At 43.0% G+C, this 16,872-nt stretch overlaps 1 protein-coding gene across 2 annotated transcripts in view; it reads left to right on the forward strand.

Annotated features, from left to right (window-relative positions):
• Nucleotides 1-16,872, forward strand: part of VPS35L (VPS35 endosomal protein sorting factor like) — a 149,126-nt gene that overhangs the window by 71,501 nt on the left and 60,753 nt on the right. For both annotated transcript variants that reach the window (XM_021672319.2, XM_064362545.1), the window contains exons 15-21: nt 3,630-3,676; nt 4,798-4,909; nt 5,732-5,848; nt 7,472-7,525; nt 10,547-10,627; nt 13,520-13,582; nt 15,874-15,959. In XM_021672319.2, the coding sequence (XP_021527994.2) occupies nt 3,630-3,676; nt 4,798-4,909; nt 5,732-5,848; nt 7,472-7,525; nt 10,547-10,627; nt 13,520-13,582; nt 15,874-15,959 (560 nt within the window). The remainder of the gene's footprint in view (nt 1-3,629; nt 3,677-4,797; nt 4,910-5,731; nt 5,849-7,471; nt 7,526-10,546; nt 10,628-13,519; nt 13,583-15,873; nt 15,960-16,872) is intronic.

Below are 16,872 nucleotides of genomic sequence, written 5' to 3' on the forward strand. Positions count from 1 at the left end.
GGGGTCTCATCATGTTGGCCAGGCTGGTCTCGAAATCCTGACCTCAGGTGATCCACCCACCTTGGTCTCCCAGACTGCTGAGATTACAAGTGTGAGCCACTATGCCTAGCCTCCACATGTATCAATATCCATGCATACTCAAGTTCCCGCAGTCAGCCCTGTGGAACCCATGTATACTTGAGTTTGGTATCTCACAAATACTGTATTTTCAATCTGCATATGGTTGAAAAAAACCCATGTATAAGTAGACCCATGCAACTCAAAACGATGTTATTCAAGTGTCAACTGTATACGAAAGTTGCTCATTAGGTAGGCATTGAATTTCTGTGTGTCGGGGAGTATGAGTGTGATGATTACACAGAATTTCTCTTTTCCTTTCTTAGCCTTTTCTGAAGGCCACTTTGCTATTGGTCTTTAAGAATGACTTTTCAAATGTAAATACCCAAGAGTGGGTTAGGGAAGCCATTTATGATGTGGTCAGTTGTGTCTCCAGCTAGGATGCTTTTGGCTGCAAGGAACAAACACTTAACTAGTCTGGCCTCCACATTTAATTCCACGTGTCCTCCTCCACAACAAGTGCAGGCTCTAGGGTGGGCAACTTCTGTCCATCCTTATGCTCTGCTGTCCCTGATTAGTAGTAGGGTGGATATAGCTATTCCAGGCATCACATCCAGAGGTGACAGCATCCAGGGAATCTTTGATTCTTGGGTCCTTGTTAAGAACAGGAAACCTTTCTCCAAATCCCCTAGAGACTTCCCATCCTGTCTCAGAAGTTAGAAATGGGTCATAGGCAAGGGAAACGAGACCCACTATGATTGGTTTGGACCTGTATTAGTCTGCTTGGGGCTTCCACAACAAAATACCACAGACTAGGAGCTTTAAAATTTTTTTTTAGAGATGGGATTTCGCCATGTTACCCAGGCTGGTCCGGAACTCAAGCCGTTTGTCCCTATCAGCCTCCCAAAATGCTGGGATTACAGGCGTGAGCCACTATGCCTACCAGGTCTTTTTTTTTTTTTTTTTGTGACAGGGTCTCACTCTGGTGCTCAGGCTGGTCTGCAGTGGCATAATCATAGCTCACCGCAGCCTTGACCTCCTGGGCTCAAGTAATCCTCCTACCTCAGCCTCCTGAGTAGCTGGGATCACAGACACATACCACCATACTCAGCTATTTTTTAAAAAAGCTTTATGGCTGGGCATGGTGGCTCATGCCTCTAATTCTAGCACTTTGGGAGGCTGAGGTGGGCAGATCATCTGAGGTCAGAAGTTCAAGACCAGCATGGCCAACATGGTGAAACCGCATCTCTATTAAAAATGCAAAGATTAGCCCAGTGTGGTGGCACGCCTGTAATAGCCCTGCTACTTGGGAGGCTAAGCAAGAAAATTACTTGAACCCGGGAGGCAGAGGTTGCAGTGAGCCAAGTTTGTACCACTGCACTCCAACCTGGGCAACAGAGCAAGACTTCGTCTCAAAAAAAAAAAAAAAAAAAGGCCTGGTGCTGTGGCTCACACCTGTAATCTCAGCGCTTTGGGAGGCCGAGGAGGGCAGGTTCAAGACCAACCTGGCCGACATGATGAAACTCCATCTCTACTAAAAACACAAAAAAAAAAATTAGCCAGGCGTGATGGCACACGCCTGTAATTCCAGCTACTCAGGAGGCTGAGGCAGGAGAATTGCTTGAACCTGGGAGGTGGAGGTTGCAGTGAGCTGAGATTGTGCCACTGCACTCCAGCCTGGATGACAGAGCAAGAATCTATATAAAAATAAAAATAATTTTTAAAAAATTTATGTAGAGATGGGATTGCACTATATTGGCCAGGCTGGTGTTGAAATCCTGGGCTCAAGTGATCCTCCCACCCCAGCCTCCCAAAGTCCTGGGATTGCAGGCATGAGCCACTACCCCCGGCCTGCACAAATCCCATTTCTACCACTTATTAGGAAGTGGCTTAACCTATCTGAACTTTGGCTTTTTCATCTGTAAAATGGGGATAATGTTCCATGAGTCTCACGAGGACATGGTGAAGAGTAAGGGAGTAAAGAGAAGTAAAGGACTTAGCCCAAAACCTGGGCAGTGCTCAGTGTCCTGTAATTACCTCTGGTCCTAGGCTTGACCTTCCCCGAACCACTGCCCTAAATGATCCTTCTTCCATTGATTTTCTTGAAAACAGGAGCTCTTTTAAAGGTACATAATTGTCTTAAGATAGCTCCAAAGCCATTAACAGTATTCCAATAAGTTGAGGAAAAAAAATCTACTTCCTCTGGGTGGAAAAAAATAGGCTTCAAACTGTGTTGGAGAAGAAATGTGTCAAAGAATTGATCCCAGCCTGCCCAGGTTCGTGTCTGGCTGCATCACTAACTCTGCGACCTTGGGTGAAAAATGTTGCTATTCGTGGCTTCGTTTCTCATCTGTGAAGTGGGAGAATAGGGCCCCTGCTTCACAGTTGGTTGGGAGAGGTGAAATAGTGAGGGCCAAGTGGTTCTCACTGTGGCTGGTGGGCATTAAGCTCTGGCCCAGTATTTGTTGCTCATATTACTAACGGCACTCTGGGCACCACCTGAAATGGGGAAGAATGTGGGATTAGAAAAGAGGTGGGGAGCAAAGTAATTGTCATTCTCACTTGAGCCCTGGTGTGCAGGAGTTATCTCCCATCATCCTGTAGTGACCTGGCAGATGGGATGGTACCACTTGTAGCCTTCCAATAAGGACAAGGAGACCCAGGTCCAACAGAGTCGACAATTCTCCATACTTCTCACTGTTGGTAGTTGGTGAGACTGGATTTGAATCCAAGTGTGCCTTATTCCAGGGCCCCAGCTTCTGTTGATTGATTGATTGACTGATTGAGACAGGGTCTCCTGTCGCCCAGGCTGGAGTGCAGTGGCATGATATCAGCTCATAGCAGCCTCTACCTCCTGGGTTCAAGCGATTCTCCTGCCTCAGCCCTCTGAGTAGCTGAGATTACAGGCACCCGCCACCACACCTGGCTAATTTTTGTGTTTTTAGTAGAGACGGGGTTTCACCATATTGGCCAGACTAGTTTCGAACTTTTGACCTCAAGTGATCTACCCACCTTGGCCTTCCAAAATGCTGGAATTACAGGTGCAAGCCACTGTTCCTGGCCCCCAACTTCTATTTATTACACTAAATGCCATGAAAGTGAATTTTTTCCTCCCCCAGCCTCCCCATTCCTGTCAGACACTGAGAATTACCATTTTTTTTTTTTTTTAGACGGAGTTTCGCTCTTGTTACCCAGGCTAGAGTGCAATGGTGCGATCTCGGCTCACCGCAACCTCTTCCTCCTGGGTTCAGGCAGTTCTCCTGCCTCAGCCTCCTGAGTAGCTGGGATTACAGGCATGTGCCACCATGGCCAGCTAATTTTTTGTATTTTTAGTAGAGACAGGGTTTCACCATGTTGACCAGGATGGTCTCGATCTCTTGACCTCGTGATCCACCCGCCTTGGCCTCCCAAAGTGCTGGGATTACAGGCGTGAGCCACCGTGCCCGGCCAAGAATTATCTTAATGGACATGCAGCTACGTTCATTTTAGAGTGTGACTTTGGAAATCTCTTGGAAATGTTACTTTAGCTCCTTCAACCTGATTTTTAATTATTGTTATTTTTAACATAATAGGCTCTGCTGACCGAGATGATGGAAAGGTGTAAGAAACTAGGAAACAAGTAAGTATTTTCAGATTCAAAAGCATGAGTTTGAAAATGGCATTGGCTGCTGTTTTTGAGCTTGGCCTGCTTTCCTGGGCATGAGCTGAAGAGAGAGAAGCAGGATCGCATGGAGGTTTAGAATGCTGGAGTCCAGTTGCCTGGCCTCAGATCTTGGCTCTGTTCTGTCTTAGCCTTGTAATCTTGGGCCACTTACTTGACCTGTCTGTGCCTCTGTCTCCTCATCTGTAAAACAGGTATAATAATAGTTCTTTCTGACTGAGCATGGTGTCTTATGCCTGTAATCCCAGTACTTTGGGAGGCTGAGGCATGTAGATCACCTGAGGTCAGGAGTTTGAGACTAGCCTGGCCAACATGGTGAAACCCCATCTCTACTAAAAATACAAAAATTAGCCAGGCATGGTAGCATATGCCTGCAATCTCAGGTACTCAGGAGGCTGAGGCAGTAGAATCACTTGAACCTGGGAGGTGGAGGTTGCAGTGAGCTAAGATCATGACACTGCACTCCACTCTGGGCAACAAAGTGAGACTCCGTCTCCAAAAAAAAAAAAAAAAACTCTTGGATAAACGATGTGGATATATATTTACAACATGGATCAGTATTGTTACTTAATGTTTAGTCTTATTAGTGCGCCAGCTTATTGAAGGCTTGCTCTTCTTCTCCTTTGTTTTTCCTTTTTTTAATTGTACTTTAGGTTCTGGGGTACTTGTGCAGATCATGCAGGGTTGTTGCATAGGTACTTACATGGCAAGGTGGTTTGCTGCCTCCATCCCCCATCACCTATATCTGGCATTTCTCCCCATGTTATATCTCCCTACCCCCTGACTCTTCTTCTTAAATGAACTGGTTCACTTGTTGATCTGTATGTCTGTCCACCCTGCCATCTATCATCTACCCATCTAAACATCCAGTGAATTCAACATTTATTGAGTTGCACATATATACAGGACACTGTGTCAGTCTCCACAGTTTACCTTTTTACTCTGGTCTTTTTTCCCCTCCCCCCGCAACCCTACCACTGAAGAGCTATTACTCATTCTTCCTGGCAATATATATCCAAAAATTAAAGCAACTTTCATTGAGGAGAAGCTAGGCTGACTTGGGGATCTGTGTCTTGCAGTGCTTTGCTGTTGAATTCTGTGATGTCTGCTTTCCGGGCTGAGTTCATCGCCACAAGGTCTATGGATTTCATTGGCATGATTAAAGAGTGTGATGAATCTGGTTTCCCCAAGGTAGGCTCTTGACTTTATGCTTAGAAGGACACAAGTAAGTGGTGTGTATCCAATAGCTCTTGAAGACAGCCTGGTATTGGAAACAGTGTGGGCCTGCAGGAACATAGGTGAAGGCTCTGTTTCTGAGGAATGCAATGGAAGATGAGTTAGAGATGGGGATTGTCAGACACCATGTGATTGCTATGCTTCAGGCCCCCATGAGCCCTAAATCTATCAGAGTAACTCACTATGAAGGATTTAAGAAAGACTTTGGTCTAACATATTTAAGACAGTATCAGGCTGGGCACGGCCATTCATGTTTATAATCCCAGCACTTGGGAGGCCAGGGCAGAAGGATCACTTGAGGCCAGGAGCTGGAGATCAGCCAGGGCAACAAAGCAAGACCTCATCTCTACAAAAAATAAAAAATTAGCTGGGTGTGGTGGTGCATACCTGTAGTCCCAGCTACTTGAGAGGCTAAGGTGGCAGAATCGCTTGGAGCCCAGGAGGTCGAGGCTGCAGTGAGCCGTGATTATGTCAAGAAGCCTGGTGACAGAGTGAGACCCTGTCCCAAAACAAACAAAATAATATATCTTCATTCATTATTAATGAAAAACTTTGTCCAGTGGAATATTATGTCCCCAAATTAGACCAATAGATGCAGCTAATTCTGTTGTGAGCTTCTCCGTGTAGCTGGGACAGATATGGAGTAGAACTTCAGAAGGAGGTTGTTAGAAGATAAGCCCCAAGAAGGATTAAACATTACAACCTTTTCTTTTCTTTGAGCTTCAGGTTACTTTGATTTAAAATTTCCATAACATGATGGTTTGACATTTTTCTTAGCATCTCCTTTTTCGATCACTGGGGTTAAACTTGGCCTTGGCTGATCCTCCCGAGAGTGACCGACTTCAGATTCTCAACGAAGCTTGGAAAGTTATCACTAAGCTGAAGAATCCACAGGTAGGTGGGCTTTTTTTTTTTTTTTTTTTTTGAGATGGAGTCTCGCTCTGTCTCCCAGGCCAGAGTGCAGTGGTGCCATCTTGGCTCACTGCAGCGTCTACCTCCCAGGTTCAAGTGATTCTCCTGCCTCATCCTCCTGAGTAGCTGGGATTACAGGTATGTGCTACCATGCCTGGCTAATTTTTGTGTTTTTAGTAGAGATGGGGTTTCACCATGTTGGCCAGGCTGTCTCAAATATCTACCCACCTTGGCCTCTCAAAATGCTGGGATTACACTTTGAGATTACACAGTGACGTAAGCCACTGTGCCTGGCCTGCCATTTAAACTTTAACTGCTTTTTGTCCAACTTTTGCCATCTACTCTTTTTAAAAATTACCCTTCCAGGCTGAACATGGTGGCTCACACCTGTAATTCCAGCACTTTGGGAGGCTGAGGCAGGAGGATCACTTGAGGCTGGGAGTTTGAGACCAGCCTAGACAACATAGCAAGACCTCTGTCTCTATTTGAACTGAAAATAATGTTTTCATTATTTATACTTTTTTTCTGTAAAGAAATCTGTTTCTTACGTTATTTGTCTACCTGTAGTGGAGAACATATAACTTTAAAAATATAATTTCTGGTTGGGCATGGTGGCTCCAGCCGGGTGCAGTGGCTCACGCCTGTAATCACAGCACTTTGGGAGGTTGAACCAGGCGGATCATGAGGTCAGGAGATCAAGACCATCCTGGCTAACATGGTGAAACCCCATCTGTACTAAAAATACAAAAACTTAGCTGGGTGTGGTGGCACACATCTGTAGTCCCAGCTACTTAGGAGGCTCAGACAGGAGGATCACTTGAACCCCGGAGGTGGAGGTTGCAGTGAGCCAAGATTGTGCCACTGCACTCCAGCCTGGGTGACAGAGTGAGACCTTGTCTCAAAAAGAAAAAGATGTAATTTCTTTGATTTTTTGTTTTAATTCAGTTCTCACAGCCTCAATATGTGCTAAAAGTGTAACATTACATGATCATACATTCAGAACTTTCATGAAAAATGAAACTTGGGGCTGGGCGCGGTGGCTCGCGCCTGTAATCCCAGCACTTTGGGAGGCTGAGGTGAGTGGATCACGACGTCAAGAGATTGAGACCATTCTGGCCAACATGATGAAATCCCGTCTCTACTAAAAATACAAAAATTATCTGAGCGTGGTGGTGCATGCCTGTAGTCCAAGCTACTCAGGAGGCTGAGGCAGGAGAATCACTTGAACCCAGGAGGCACAGGTTGCAGTGAGCTGAGATTGCGCCACTGCACTCCAGCCTGGTGACAGAGCAAGACTTGGTCTCTAAATTAATTAATTAATTAATTTAAAAAACTTTTAAAATGCATACAGTTACAGATATTTGAAACTATAAAAGATCACTTAACTTTATAGTGGGCATCCAAAATGTAACAGTTGGTACGGTTTAGGTTTGAAAGTACGGTTAGTAGGAAAGTCCTAAATTAAAGATCCGCCTTTAAGCCAGTAATTAGCAAAAGGAAATTCCAGTTTCTGACCATTGAATGGAGCCAGTTGAGGCCTCCTGTTTGCTGTAAGGCAAACTATGTTGTACTTAACATTAAGATGTTTTCCTTTTTTCTTTGTAGGACTACATTAATTGTGCCGAAGTGTGGGTAGAATATACCTGCAAACATTTCACGGTATGTGTGACTGTGATATTGTTTTTGAAAGAATTATATTTTTTCATGTTTATAATGGTGAATTAGTCTAGTTCAGGCATTGAGGCATTTTACAATGGTAATTGCTCTTATAATTTATAAAAATTACATTATAATAAAGCCTGATGGAGCACTAATATGTGTACTATAACATTTAAGTTTGGAAAATTCAGCACTATATAAAGTTAAACTGTTTTTTTTTTTTTTTTTAACCATAGGATACCTTAGATACTTATATGCTAAAATGCATTGCGACTGTACATTGGAGTCTAGTAAGCAGTGTTTCCCACGCAATTTGACTGATGTGTAATTTTTTTCCTAAGCAAATATTTCTTTCCTTAGACATAAACTAGAACCACAGTTAGAGGAATACTGGGCGTGTCAAAGAGCGGAGACTTTAGAAGCAGATAGAAGTAGGTTCAAAACCCATTGCTAGAGTAATTTGTTTATTTTAATCAAGTCCTAAAAATTGAAGTATAGCATTGCTATAGTATGAATGTCTATGTCCTCCCAAAATTCATGTGTTGAAATCCTAGCCCTCAAGATGATGGTATTAGAAGGTGGAGCCTTTGGGAGGAGATTAGGTCATGAGGGCAGAGTCCTTATGAACGGGATTAATGCCGTTATAATAAAAGAAGCCCACCAGCCTGGCCAACATGGTGAAACTCTATCTCTACTAAAAATACAAAAAAAAAAAAAAAATTAGCCAGGTGTGGTGACACATGGCTATAGTCCTAGCTACCCAGGAGGTGGAGGCAGGAGAATCGCTTGAATGTGGGAGGCAGAGGCTGCAGTGAGCCAAGATCACACTGCTACACTCCAGCCTGGGCAACAGAGCGAGACTGTCTCAAAACAAAAATAATAATAATAATAAATAATGATAAAAGATGCCCAGCGGAGCTTACTGACCCCTTCCACCCCATGAGGACATGGGGAGAAGATGCCATTTATGAGGAATGGGTCCTCACCAGACACCAAATCTACCTTGATCTTGGACTTCCCAGCTTCCAGAACTGTGAGAATTAAATTTCTGTTTACAAGATTCGTGGTTTATGGTATTTTGGTGGAAGCCCAAACAGTCTAAGCCAAGCACACATGCTAAAAAGTGCATGTATCATAAGTTTGCTGCTTAATGAATTTTCACAAGGTACCACCATGTAATCACCATCCAGAGTAAGAAATAAGAAATATCTGACCCCACAGAACCCCCCAGAACTGCCCCTCCCCATCACAACTCAACCCTTGGGGAGGTGAAGGTAGACACCATCCTGGCCTCTAACACCAAAATTGGTTTTGTCTCATTTTTGAGCATTAGGTAAATGTTGATCCATTGGTTTTTGTTTTTGTCCTATTTTTATTTAACACTTTATTGTGGAAATTTAAAACATACTTGCTCCCTTGTACCCATCAATCAGGAATTATCAACTTAAAACAAATCTTGTTTGATTTTTATCATTACTATGTTTCCCAACCCCTGGAATATTTTGAAGCATATCTCAGACATTGTATCATTTTATCTGTCAATATTTCAGCGCATCCGTAAAAATATGAGGATTCCATTGATTGATTGATTGACAAACAGGATCTCACTCTGTTGCCCAGATTGGAGTGCAGTGGTACGATAGTGACTCACTGCAGCCTTGACCTCCTGGGTTTGGGCAGTCCTCCTGCCTCAGCTTCTCAAGTATCTGGGACCACAGGAACACACCAGCACACCTGGCTAAATTTTGTTTTACTTGTAAAGATGAGGTCTCGCTATATTGCCCAGGTTGGAGGGTCCCTTCCTTAAACCAGATCTAAATACATTATTCTAAGGAAAAAAGTTACTAAATTTTTTTTCTGCTCTTATGGTGGAAATTTGTTCATTACTAAGTTTTTTTTTTCTTTCTTGAGATGGAGTCTCGCTCTGTCACCCAGGCTGGAGTCCTATGGCGTGACCTCGGCTCACTGCCACCTCCACCTCCCGGGTTCAAGCAATTCTCCTGCCTCAGCCTCCTGATTTGCTGGGACTACTGGTGCGTGCCACCATGCCCAGCTAATTTTAATTATTTTTGGTACAGACAGGGTTTCCTTATGTTAACCAGGCTGGTCTTGAACTCCTAACCTCAAGCAGTCTGCCCACCTTGGCCTCCCAAAGTGCTGGGATTACAGGCGTGAGCCACCAAGCCCAGCCGAGTTGCTAATCATTTAATAACATAAATGCCAGTCAATATTCTGATTTCCCCAATTGTCTCATTTTTTTTTTTAAGTTTATTTGTTGAAATCCGGTTGAAAATAAGGCTTCTAAATTGCAATAGGCATTTTAGGATACTTCTGATGTGTAAATTCTCTCTCAATGTATCTCCTCCTCTCCTGCCCCTTTCTTTCCGTGTAATTTATTTGTTGAAGAAATTGGGTCTTTTGTCCTGTAGAGTTGCAAAGACTAGATTTTTTTCCCATTGCATCCTTGTGATGGTGTCTAATGTGCTCTTCTACCTTTAGTATTTCCTGTAAATCAGCAGTTAATTATAGAGACTTAAAAGGCATTCTTAGCTTGTGGGCCTTAATAAAACAGGCACTGGGCTGTATTGGGCTGCAGTTAGCTGACTCTTGCTATAGGTGACAAAAGTGAACAGTGAGCAGTTAGGTCAGACGGCTTGTAAAGGGGAGCCTGTGCTCTTCCCACAGTGCTTCACTGTTCTCTTTGCAGGCACCTGAGGGAGGGCCTGGGACAGGCAGGCAGAAAGAGGGGTGGCCGATTTGACCACCACTGAGGGAAAGCAGGGGCCATGTAAAGCCCCAGAACCTTTGAGAACAGTGTTTAGTCCTGACTTGGTGTGGGGCTGTGGTACTGGACCAGGTGATTTGAGTGGGATTTTCCTCCCTTCTGTTATTTTTAGCAGAATATTTACGATTTCCTGGAAGATGTGTGATGTATTCTGAATACGTTAGTCCTTTCCCCCAGGAACATCAGGGATTGCCATTCAGTGTCTAATACAGGTTTGGTTCCTTTTCCTCTCTTAGAAACGAGAGGTGAATACCGTTTTGGCAGATGTCATCAAGCACATGACTCCAGATCGTGCATTTGAAGATTCCTACCCCCAGGTAACATTTGCATTTCTCATTTCAACATTCTTAGGAATTTTGTTCTGTTGAATTAAATAGGCACAGGCTGGGAGCAGTGGCTCACGCCTGTAATCCCAGCACTTTGGGAGGCCAAGAGGGAGGCTCATGATGTCAGGAGATCGAGACCATCCTGGCTAACATGGTGAAACCCCGTCTCTTCTAAAAATACAAAAAATTAACCAGGAGTGGTAGCACGTGCTGTAGTCCAGCTACTCAGGAGGCTGAGGCAGGAGAATCGCTGGAACCTGGGAGATGGAGGTTACGGTGAGCTGAGATTGCGCCACTGCACTCCAGCTTGGGTGACAAAGCAAGACTCTGTCTCAAAATAAATAAATAAATAAATAAATAAATAGGCATGTTGCATGGGTTAGGCTGTAAAGGCAGATAATCCTGTGTTTGAATCCTAGCTCTGCCATATCCTATCTGTGTGGCCTTTGATCAGTTACTGAACCTCGTTGTGCCCCAGATTTCTCACCTGTGAAATGGGATAGTAATAGTGCTACCCTGAGAGTTATACTGCAAGGATGAAGTGAAGCCCTTACACAGTGGCCTGGCACGTAATAAATGCTGAATAAGCGTTGTCATCATTGTTGTCACCAGTAAATAAATTGTATTTTTAGTTAAATCGACTTTTTTTTTTCTTTTTTTGAGACAATTTATTTACTGGTATGTGCCACCATGCCCAGCTAATTTTTTTTTTTTTTTTTTTGGTATTTTTATAGAGATGGGGTCTTCCCATGTGGCCGAGGCTGGTCTCAAACTCCTGGGCCCAAGCGGTCTGCCCACATTGGCCTTCCCAAGTGCTGGGATTACAGGTGTGAGCCACCATGCTTGGCCATAAATCAGCTTCTTATGTGGAAATGAATTTAAGATTATTGGAAAGTTAAAGCTCAAAGAATTCCTATTATTCTTTACCAAAATTCACTATCTATTAATATTTCACCACATATGCTTTATTGTTCACCCATGTTCACACATATACATATATACATGTATGTGTGTACATTTTTTTCACCATTTGTTAATAAGTTGCATACACTATGTCACATTTTGCTTCTAAAGAGTTCAGTGAGGCCAGGTGTGGTGGCTCATACCTTAATCCCATTTGTGAGGCCAGGTGTGGTGGCTCATACCTTAATCCCAGCACTTCGGGAGGCCAAGGAGGGCAGATCACTTAGTTCAAGACCAGTGTGGGTGATATGGTGAAACTCCATCTCTACAAAAAATATAAAAATTAGCTGGCATGGTGGTGCACACTGATAGTCCTGTCTACCTGGGATGGTACAGTGGGAGGATCACTTGAGCCTTGGGGGCCAAGGTTGCAGTAAGCACTCCAGCCTGGGTGAGAGAGAGAGAGACACGGTCTCAAAAAAAAAACCCACTAATGGGAATATGTGAAAAGGGTATAAGAGTAGCTTGAGGCTGGGCGCGGTGGCTCACACCTGTAATCCCAGCTACTCAGGAGGTTGAGGCAGGAGAATCACTTGAACCCGGGAGGTGAAGGTTGCAGTCAGCCGAGATTGCACCACTGCACTCCAGCCTGGGTGACAGAGCCAGACTCCATCTCAAAAGAAAAAAAAAAAAAGATAATCTTGAAGGGGCTCTCACTGGCTCCCAATTTGAGTATCAAATGAAATTAGGACAGTAATGGATTATAGTCCATTGAGTAAAATAGGAATCCAAGAGTCCATCCTTATGATGAATAGATAAATAGATGAGCAGATTGAGAAATGTGAAAGAAATGGTAGAATGGAAAAATCACTATTTTGCAGCTATCACCGTAAAGACAAGAATTGTCTTCCTTTAGGTAAGAATTTAGGAGGCTGAGGCAGGAGAATTGCTTGAACTTAGCAGCATAAAATAGTTTCTGTGCTTCAGAAACTAGTTTAACCAGACAGCATTGCCTTGGAGCATTGTTCATGATGAAGTTTTGAAGTCCTTTATTAGTGTTTTGCTTGACTGACCTAGTAAGCTGCCTAATTATGAAATGGGCACATAATGTTCTTCATGTTCTGTTTTTAGAACATGAGAGATTTTCTTTGGAAATTATTGAAACAGCAGGTTTTTTTTAGTGTAAACAAATTGTCAGTATCTTGATAGCAGCCGGGAATAGGGAGTTCTATTTTATTTAGAAACATCATCCTTGGTTCTCCTGGATCTTTCAGTCTGGAGTGTGCATCTCAGGGTGGGGGCGGTAACCATCAGTATCTGGGCATTTTTGAGACAGACCTCATAGACTGTACAGCCATCCCTGGGTAACACCTTGGCCTTTGACTCTACCAGCAAATTCTGTCCAGATCCTCTCCAATGAAGTAATCAAGACACACAGGGCCACGATAGATGAGCTAGAATAGGGATTGGCCAACTGCAGGCCATAGGCTGTATATAGCCTGCCACTTGTTCTTGTGAATATTTTATTGGCACAGATTCTTTTCATGCATGTTCATTTAATGTTGGCAATGGCTGCTTTTGCACTAAAATAAGTGTTGAGTACGTTTATAGAAAAAGTTTCCCCACTATTCAAGGAATAACAATAGAGTGGGCACTACACTCAGCACTTTCCTCAGATCATTTCATTGAGTCCCTACTGCTTTGACTTCCAGTTCACAGATGAGGAAGCTGAGACTGAGACTCAGTTACTTCCCCAGGACTACAAAGTAGGATGTTCAGAGTCATTGGGCAAACTTAGACTGAGACAGAACCTACCCTAAGCCCAGTTCGCCATTTGTTGTCGAACAATTCAGTCTTACCATATTGTAGTTGTAATTTAAAAAAAAAAAAATTAAGGTTTTCAGGAGAGATTGTGAACCAGAAATAAATATTTAAACATTAAGGTTTTAAAAGTAAGATTTTTATTTGTTTGTTTTACAGCTTCAGTTAATAATTAAGAAAGTTATTGCCTACTTCCATGACTTCTCAGTTCTTTTCTCAGTGGTAAGTAGCATTTCTTAATTATCTTTGGAAATTGGTACCTGGCTCAGAGGTTCTCATTGTCTCAGTAATGTTTTCATGATGCCCGAGGCCAAAAGAAATATTCAGCAGTTCCTTTTATAAAGTAGTTTGGTCTGATCAACTTAAGTATTTATGTCCTAACAATTTAAGCAGTATTTGAAAACATAATACACTAAAACTGAAAGAAAAATATTATTTCTGTTTCATTCCTTACTTACTAATGGGATATGTGCTCTGTGGGGCATTACACACCTTCTCCAACCTTCCAAATACTTTGGACAGCCTCCTCTTCCTTTGCTCTTCCACGGTGATTTTCACAGGGCACTTGTTTTTTCATCACACAGTCTAATGTTGAAACTGTGAAATACATTGAGCTAGTAGTTGTTTCAGTGTCTGACAATTGAGATTTACCATGATTGCCTCAAAAATTTAAAATATCCTGCAATGTGTGTTTGAGTTTGCTCAGTGCCCTGGGCAAGTAGAAATCTAGGTTATTCTCTGTATAATAACATTTTCTGTCTCATCCTTCACTTCCCTCTCCCAGGTCCCATTTACGTATGCTCACAGATTGTAAGATTTTTGATTTTAATCATAGCAGCTAATATTCATTGGACATATACCACACTCCAAGCACCGTGCTGGGACTTTACATGCATTGCCTCCCATCAGTTTCATACCATCACAGGGAAGTGGGAGTTATTACTGTAGTAGTGCCTTGTTATCCAAGGGGGATATGTTCCAAGACCACCAGGAGATGCCTGAAACCACAGATAGTACTGAGTCCTGTGTATACTATGTTTATCCTATAAATACATACCTATGCTACTCTTGCACTTTAGGGCCATTATTAAGTAAAATAAATGTTCTTTGAACAAAAAGCACTGCGATACCCTCAGTCAATCCAGTGACCAAGACAGCTACTAAATGACTAACAAGCGGATAGCATCTACATGTGGAGACACTGGACAAAGGGATGACTCACAACCTGGACAGCACAGAGCAGTATAGCAGGAGATTTAATCACATTACTCTGAGCAACATACAATTTAAAATGAATGAGGTTGGGCATGGTGGCTCATGCCTGTAATCCCAGCACTATCAGAGGCAGGTAGATCACCTGAGACCACCAGTTCCAGACCAGCCTGGTCAATGTGGTGAAACCCCATCTCTACTAAAAATACAAAAAATTAGCCAGGTGTGGTGGTGCGTGCCTATAGGGGGAGCCTGAGGCAGGAGAATCTCTTGGCAGAGGTGGAGGTTGCAGTGAGCTGAGATTGCACCAGTGCACTTGAGCCTGGGCAACAGAGCGAGACTCTGTCTCAAACAAATACTCAATACAATAAAAAATAAAATGAATGAATTGCTTATTTCTAGAATTTTCTATTGAATATTTTCAGATGGCGATTAACCGAGGGCAACTGAAACTATGGAAAACAAAATCGCAGATAGGGAGCAACTATTATATTCCCACTTTACAGATAAGAAAACTGATGCAGGAAGAGGTAGAGTAACTTACTTACAGCCACACAGTCACCGAGGTTGGGGGTCGGAGCCAGGCAGTCCAATTTAGAGGCCATCTCTGAACATCTCTACTCCGGTTCTTCTTCCATTGCTCATAAATATAATCATAAAAGACTGAAGTCTGCCTTGCGTTTTGCTGCCCGGAAAAGCTTATGGTTGTCAAAAGTTGCCTGGATGGCTCACCAAATTGTTAAGTGGTCCCAGCACCAATCCCTGGAACGCATATAAGTTGTTTTAATAGTAACAGCTTTTAATTTTATTTTCTTTGTTTGTTTATTTATTTTTGAGACAGAGTCTTGCTCTGTTGCCCAGGCTGGAGTGTAGCAGAGCAATCTTGGTTCACTGCAACCTCCACCTCCTAAGTTCAAGCAATTGTCCTGCCTCAGCCTCCCAAGTAGCTGGGACTACAGGCATGCACCATCACACCTGGCTGATTTTTGTGTTTTTAGTAGAGACGGGGTTTCACCATGTTGGCCTGCCTGGTCTCAAACTCCTGGCCTCAAGTGATCCACCCTCCTTGGCCTCCCAAAGTGCTGGGATTATAGGTGTGAGCCACTGTGCCCAGCCCCATAACAGCATTTTCAAAGCCCAGTCAGGTCCTCTCCCTGATTTCAGAGGAGTCCTCCTCTGACCCAACTCAGAGAGTGAAGCTTTGTTCTGCTTTTTTTGACCTCCATAGAAAAAGAACCCACACATTCCGTCCTTCCAATAACGTGTGTCATTTGCATATAGAGTGCTTGTTTTATTTATAGGAAAAATTTCTGCCGTTTCTGGACATGTTCCAAAAAGAGAGCGTGCGGGTGGAGGTTTGCAAATGCATCATGGAAGCCTTTATCAAGTGAGTGCAACGCCGTGCGCAGAAGCCATGATTCTCAGTGCCCTTGTGAATGAAACCTGTTGATAAAAAAATCAATTCTTGCACCTTGAAGCCTAATGACGTGTACATATTTCATACAGAAAACCACACTGGAAGGAAAGCCACATTAAAAGCAGGAGTCATGATAAAAGTTTGTAATTCCTGTTTAAGAAGACAGACTAGCAAGTGTTATGAGCCTGGCCAGCAGCTCCATTTTACTTTGATAAGATTTTTAGAAGGAAGAGTGTTTTGATAAATTCCCTTGAGAGTAACATTTTTAAGGATAAAAATCAGGGCATACATACTTAGGACGGCACTGGTGCTAGAAAGGTGTGCATCTTCATTGTTTAGTTATGTGGCTGACTAATTTGTGATCAGTTTTCAAATTTAGCTCTTTAACAAAAAAGAAAAAAAATTAAATTTAGTTCTTTTCATTTTTCGGGTTAAGCTTGTGTTTCCCAAAACTGCCCTACTGCTAGTGCTACATGAAATATTTTTAAGGTGGTACATGGAAAAAATGTGTTTTTTTGTTTTTGTTTTGCGACAAGGTCTCACTCTGTCATCCAGGCTGGAGTGCAGTGGCACAATTATGGTTCACTGCAGCCTCAACCTCCTCATACTCAGGTGATCATCCTGCCTCAGCCTCCCAGGTAGCTGAGACTACAGATGTGCGCCACCACAACCCAGCTGATTTTTGTATTTTTTGTAGAGATTGGATCTCTCTTTGTTGCCCAGGCTGGTCTTGATCTCCTGGGCTCAAGCCATCCACCCGCCTCAGCCTCCCAAAGTGCTGGAATTATAGGTATGAGCCACCTCACCTAGCTAGGGTTTTATTTTTATTTATTTTTATTTTTATTTTTGAGGCAGAGTTCTGCTCTGTCACCCAGGCTGGAGT

Source organism: Aotus nancymaae, unplaced genomic scaffold (assembly GCF_030222135.1).
Source record: "Aotus nancymaae isolate 86718 unplaced genomic scaffold, 86718_ANA_hifiasm-v0.15.2.pri h1tg000049l, whole genome shotgun sequence".
NCBI classification, from domain to species: domain Eukaryota; kingdom Metazoa; phylum Chordata; class Mammalia; order Primates; family Aotidae; genus Aotus; species Aotus nancymaae.